Source organism: Panthera uncia, assembly GCF_023721935.1.
Source record: "Panthera uncia isolate 11264 chromosome E2 unlocalized genomic scaffold, Puncia_PCG_1.0 HiC_scaffold_19, whole genome shotgun sequence".
Lineage (NCBI taxonomy): Eukaryota > Metazoa > Chordata > Mammalia > Carnivora > Felidae > Panthera > Panthera uncia.
Window position 1 is genome coordinate 6,437,272 of NW_026057588.1, and position 6,479 is coordinate 6,443,750.

Sequence of the window (6,479 nt, forward strand, 5' to 3'; positions counted from 1 at the left end):
TCATGTTTTCTGCCCATTTCTTCACTGGGTTATTTGTTTTTCGGGTGTGGAGTTTGATGAGCTCTTTATAGATTTTGGATACTAGCCCTTTGTCCGATATATCATTTGCAAATATCTTTTCCCATTCCGTTGGTTGCCTTTTAGTTTTGTTGGTTGTTTCCTTTGCTGTGCAGAAGCTTTTCATCTTCATAAGGTCCCAGTAATTCATTTTTGCTTTTAATTCCCTAGCCTTTCTGGATGTGTCGAGTAAGAGATTGCTACGGCTGAGGTCAGAGAGGTCTTTTCCTGTTTTCTCCTCTAGGGTTTGGATGGTTTCCTGTCTCACATTCAGGTCCTTTATCCATTTTGAGTTTATTTTTGTCAATGGTGTGAGGAAGTGGTCTAGTTTCAACCTTCTGCATGTTGCTGTCCAGTTCTCCCAGCACCATTTGTTAAAGAGACTGTCTTTTTTCCATTGGATGTTCTTTCCTGCTTTGTCAAAGATTAGTTGGCCATACGTTTGTGGGTCTAGTTCTGGGGTTTCTATTCTATTCCATTGGTCTATGTGTCTGTTTTTGTGCCATATTTTATTCTTAAAAAAATTTTTTTTAATGTTTATTTATTTTTGAGAGAGAGAGACACACAGAGTACGAGTGGAGGAGGGGCAGAGAGAGAGGGAGACACAGAATCCGAAGCGGGCTCCGGGCTTTGAGCTGTCAGCACAGAGCCCAAGGCTGAACCCACGATCCGTGAGATCATGACCTGAGCTGAAGTCGGACACTTAACTGACCGAGCCACCCAGGCACCCCTATTTTTTATTTTTTTTAAATATTTACTTATTTTTGAGAGAGACAGAGACAGAGAGAGAGGCAGAGCACACGTGGGGGAGGAGCAGAAAGAGAGAGGGAGACACAGAATTGAAAGCAGGCTCCAGGCTCTGAGCTGTCAGCACAGAGCCCGACGTGGGGCTCAAACTCATGAACCGTGAGATCATGACCTGAGCCGAAGTCGGACACTCAACCAGCTGAGCCACCCAGGTGCCCCAGCTGCATTTTCTTAAAGCAGATCCTCCAAAGGATGGAAACTTCAGGCCCCAGAAAACCTTTTTCCATCTCTGGGCCTTACCTCAACCAGCCATGTGTTCCTCGGTTCTGGGGGGACACGGCCTTTTCCCCTTCCCCTTGTTCCTTCTGCGCTTGGGATAGCTGGCACCTCCTCTTCCTTCAGGTCACACCTGTCACCTCCGTGAGGATGTTGGTCCTCTTTGCCTGCCCCAGACGCGATCTCCCGTAGAAGGGTCTCAGCCCTGACCACCACCTTGACCGTCGGTTGTGGGCATCTCTCCCTGCCCACCGCCTCACTGTCTGGCCTTGGCCGTCCTGAATCACAGAGAAGTCCTTGAGCTGTGTCAAGAGTTCAGGGACGGCCTTCAGAAGTCACTTTACGAACACCTGCTCCTGTGTCGTGGGCCACGGATAGTAGGACTGGCTCTCCTACCTCTCGAGGGCCCATCTGGCAGCCTGGAAAGTCTCACGATTCCCAACTCAGACTTGGAGTGAGGCTCTACTTCCTGGGCAAGGCCCTTGGCCTCTCTGTGCCTCAGTTGGCCCATCTGTACAATAGGGATGGGAATGGCAGTAACTAACCTCCTAGGCTGTCAGGACAGTTACATGAGTTCATGCACGTAATAAAGCCCTCGGGGCAGTCAATGCCTGTCGGGGTCATGGCTGTTTCTGTTGAACGTTAATAGTTTGCATCTTTAAGAGACAGATGTCCTGACTCATCTCCTTTGACTGATAAAGCCTCATTATTTAAAATAATTTGGAAAAAAAAAAAAAAAGACCGGCACTGAATTTTGAGACCGTCCATTGTTTCCTGACTTAGATAATTGAACTCAACAGTATTTTCAAAGCTTCAAATCTTCTCTGGCTTGAAAGGTCTTCCGTGGAGAAGATGAGCGGGCACCTTTCCCTGGTGCCGGTGCCAGAGGGCTCTCATCCCCTTCTGCTTGGGCGTGGGCAGCTTGGTGCCCGGGGTCTTGCCAGGGCAAGAGTGGGCTCGGGGCCCTCCACCAGCCCCCTGGCCCGTCAGCCAGCCTCTTACTGCGGGGGGCTGCTTTCCTGTTTAAAGGGGAGACCTATGTCTTGGATTTTATTTTTGTAACAAGAGGGCTTTTGTGTTTTATTTTTTATTCTTTTTTCATGTTTTTATTTATTTTTGAGAGAGAGAGACTGAGAACGAGCGGGGGAGGGAGAGGAAGACACAGAATCCGAAGCAGGCTCCGGGCTCTGAGCTGTCACAACAGAGCCCGATGTGGGGCTCGAACTCACAAATCATGAGATCATGACCTGAGCCAAGGCTGGACGCTTAACTGACTGAGCCACCCAGTTGCCCCTTTTGTATTTTAGTTTCTATGCTGTTTACAAATGTTTGAGCAGTTCTTTTTTTTTTTTTTTTTTTAATGTTTATTCATTTTCGACAGAAAGAGAGACACTTCGTGAGAGGGGAAAGGGCAGAGAGAGAGGGAGACACAGAATCCAAAGCAGGCTCCAGGCTCCGAGCTGTCAGCACGGAGCCCCACGCGTAGCTCGAACTCACAAACTGTGAGATCACGACTTGAGCCGAAGTTGGACACTTAACCGACTGAGCCACCCAGGCGCCCCTACAAGTGTTTGAGCGGTTTTAATGCAGGTTCTTACACATGCATCTGACAAGTTATTTTTTGTGCAGGAACCTACAGTATGCCAGGTGCCACGCTAGGCCTGTGAGTACAGTCGTGAACAGAGCTGACAGAAATCCCTGTCCTCAGGGACTTGACATTCTAAGGGAGAGAAGATTGATAGTAAATCTATATAAGTACAGCATAGGGGCTCCTGGTGGCTCAGTCAGTTAAGCGTCTGACTTTGGCTCAGGTAATGATCTCGTGGTTCGTGAGTTCGAGCCTTATGTCGGGCTTGTGCTGATAGCTCAGAGCCTGGAGCCTGCTTCGGATTCTGTGTCTTCCTCTCTCTCTTCCCCTCCCCCACTCAACACGCTGTCTCTTTCCCTCTCTCTCTCTCTCAAATAGAAATTAAAGCCTTAAAAAAATTAAAAGGAAATGTCAGGGTATGGTGTGCAAAGTAAGGGTAAGTATTGTTCAGCAAACCTCACATTCTGGTGGCATTCGTATTTGCATGCAAGTATATGTTACGTATTTGTAATATATTCCCGAGTATCAAAGATGCATTTCTCACCGTGGGTTATGGTAAACGGAAATTGGCGAAACATGCTTTCAGGCCCAAGGAACAGAGCAGTGACGGATCAGGATGAGATGTCAGAGGTCCCCGGTGCTTAGCACATGTCTGAATGACACAATGAGAAGGTGACCCTACACCTGCCTGTGGGACCCTGGGCAAGGCCCTGCCCCTTTCCCTGTCGTCCCCATCCGGCCCTTGCCTTCCCCGATCCCCTGACCCTGGCCCTTCTCTTCCTGGCTGGGCAGATCCGGGTGAAGCCTGACAAGACAGGCGTGGTCACAGATGGCGTGAAGCACTCCATGAACCCTTTCTGTGAGATCGCCATGGAGGAGGCCGTGCGGCTCAAGGAGAAAAAGCTGGTGAAAGAGGTCATCGCTGTCAGCTGTGGGCCTGCCCAGTGCCAGGTGGGAGAGGGTGCTGGGACCCTGAGTCCCGGGTCTGAGGGAGGAGGGACGGGACCAGGCTCCTGGGTACCCCTTGGGGCTACAAGCCAAGCCGAGTCCCTTCTCCTGGCAGGAGACCATCCGCACTGCTCTGGCCATGGGCGCAGACCGAGGCATCCACGTGGAGGTGCCAGCTGCAGAGGCAGATCACCTGGGTCCCCTGCAGGTGGCCCGGGTCCTGGCCAAGCTAGCAGAGAAGGAGAAGGTAGACCTGGTGCTGCTGGGCAAGCAGGTAAGTGTGCCCATCCTTCCCCCCCATCCCCATTCCTGCTCAGGACTGGCGGCGGGGTGGGCAGGAGCTGAGGCTTCAGGGGACCCAGGCTGGGCGGAGAGTTTGAGCAGGGTGGACAGGGTGACGGGCGGTGGGGGGGGGGGGTCCTATGGGGTAAAGTGGGAGCCCTGGGGGCTGGGGCGATGGTCTGGGTGGGGGAAAGAGAGGCTTGATGGGACAGAGCAGAGAGACCTGTGGCTGGAGGGGCAGCGCTTGAGCTGCAGGGAGTGAGGGGAGGCGGAGAGGAGGTGAAGGTGGTGCTGGGGTCTGGCTGGAAGGGACAGAGAGGAAAGTTCTGGAAGAACTGAGGCTGTGAGGAATAGGCTGGAAGGGGAGAGACTGGAGGCCAGGGGATTGGGGAGGAGCTTGGGGGCTAACATTGAGCTAGAACGCTACCTACCCCCTGAGGTGGGTGTGAGTCTGGCTCAGCTGTTCCCTCTGGAGGCCGGGCAAATGACAGCCTTCCTTTGGGTAGCCTGCCCACACCCTCCCATTTGAGATAGACATTGTGGCCTCGCCCAGGGAGGGGCAGAGGATCTTCAGAAGAGACCCAGACGACAGCAGTGGGAGGGGAGAGATCTAGGGGCAGGGGCTTAGGGACGAAGGCTGAGAAAGAATGTGAGAGACTGAGAGATCATACAGGGCACTGGGATCGCACGGGAGGCTCAGAGGTAGAGCCAGGGCCCTGGTGGGAAAAGACAGGGATCCCAGCAGGCTGGATCGGTCCCTGGGGAGAGGCGGAGGCTGATGAGTCTATATAGGTGGTTGGGTGTCCTGCCCAAGTCAGACAGTGGAAAACGAGAGATGACAAACAGCAAAGGAATCAGTAGAAGTCAGTAAGCTGAGGCAGGGGGCCTAACCAGAGAACAGGCCAAAAAGGCACAGTCTGGGTAGGCTCAGGGCTCTGGGGACCCAGGTCTCTCACCAGCGCCCCAGGACACTGGTGCTGGCATCATGGCCTCTTGATGCCCCCTCCGTTCTCTGGTGGGTCTCAGACTCATGTCCTGCCTGTCCTGGTTGTCAGGGACAGTTTCTGGGACCAGGGCCTCCAACTGGGAAGATACAGGATAAACTGGTCAGGACAGTCTTTATTATAGGTGGCAGGGTCAGAATCAAACTGGCAGAAGCCAAAAAGTGAACCTGTTAGCTCATATAATTCAAGCTTCAGGCATGGCTTGATCCAGGTTCACATGTCAGCTCTAGGCTCTGCTCCTCTATCTTGTTTTTACCTTCTGCACCTCCAGGCCCATATCTCAGGAGCCCAGCAACCTCAGCAGAAACAAAAGAGCCTCTTTCCCAAGAGCTCCAGGAACACCTCCAGAGCTGACTCTTCATTGGTCCAGCTTGAGTCAAGTACCAATCCCTGAACCAATCACTAGGGTCAGGGGATAGCTCCTACTCACTCAGTTCCCCAGTGCAGCTGGCCCGGGTCCTGGCTCATGGGAGGCTTCTGTGAATTATACAGGGGGCAAAGATTTGGCACTGGGGATGCCAGATGTCCTTGTGTGCCCCTGGACAGGTGACTGCCTCTCACCAGGCCCAAGTGAAGGGATGGGATCATTCTAGTCCAGGAGTCAGCAAACTATGGCCCATGGTCACCGCTGATTTTATAAAGCTTTATTGGAACACCACCACGCTTGTTGCTTTATACAGGCACATTTCTATCTACGGCTGCTTGTGTACTACCGTGGCCGAGTTGCATCTCTGTGACTGAGACCGCATGATATTGAGAAAATGTTTGCTAATCCCCATCTAGACAAAGGCCCAAACGGTGTGTGAAAAGACCCATTGTCATACAGTCTTCTCTCTTTCTCCACTCAGGCCATCGATGATGACTGTAACCAGACGGGGCAGATGACCGCTGGATTTCTAGACTGGCCACAGGTGAGGCTGGAGTGAGGAGTACCTTCTGGGGGCTAGACCTGGGGGCTCAGAACAGGGCCACCCTTGTCCCTGCCTTTCTGGAGGAAGGCATGTGCAAGGATGGCTACTCCTGCTGGCAGGAAGGAGAAGTGCACAGCCAGGACGCCAGGCCTCGTCCAGGCCTTTGGTGCTCTGTCTTCAGCCCTGTCACTCTCCAACCACACACCAACGTCATCCCTGCCTCAGGGCCTTTGCACTTGCTCAACCCAGAACATGGTTCCCTCAGATTGCCTCATGCCTTTCCCACTCTCTCCTTTAGGTCTGTGCTCAGTTATTACCTCTTTAGAGAGGCCTTCCTTACCCACCCTGTATGAAATCCTCATGTCCCCTCCTCGGTTCCAGATTCCCCACTCCCCACCTCTGCCAGTCCAGTAGAAACACGAGCCACCTGGGTAATTTAGAATTTTTCACAGCCAGATTAAAAAAGGAAAAAGAATCAGGCAAAATGAATTGCAATAATATTTTATTTAACCTAACACATCTAAAATATTATCATCTTAACATATAATCAATGTAAAAACTCCTGAGCTCTGTCATATTCTTTTTTCTTTTTGTATGACGTCTTCAGAATCCAGTGTGGATTTTATTTTATTTTATTTTATTTTAAATTATTTTATTTTATTTTAT

At 51.5% G+C, this 6,479-nt stretch overlaps 1 protein-coding gene across 1 annotated transcript in view; it reads left to right on the top strand.

The window, feature by feature from the left end:
• The window catches only part of ETFB (electron transfer flavoprotein subunit beta), an 11,747-nt gene that overhangs the window by 2,612 nt on the left and 2,656 nt on the right, over positions 1–6,479 (top strand). Inside the window, exons 2-4 of the mRNA XM_049621650.1 lie at positions 3,461–3,619; positions 3,732–3,890; positions 5,751–5,813. Of these exons, the coding sequence (XP_049477607.1) occupies positions 3,461–3,619; positions 3,732–3,890; positions 5,751–5,813 (381 nt within the window). The remainder of the gene's footprint in view (positions 1–3,460; positions 3,620–3,731; positions 3,891–5,750; positions 5,814–6,479) is intronic.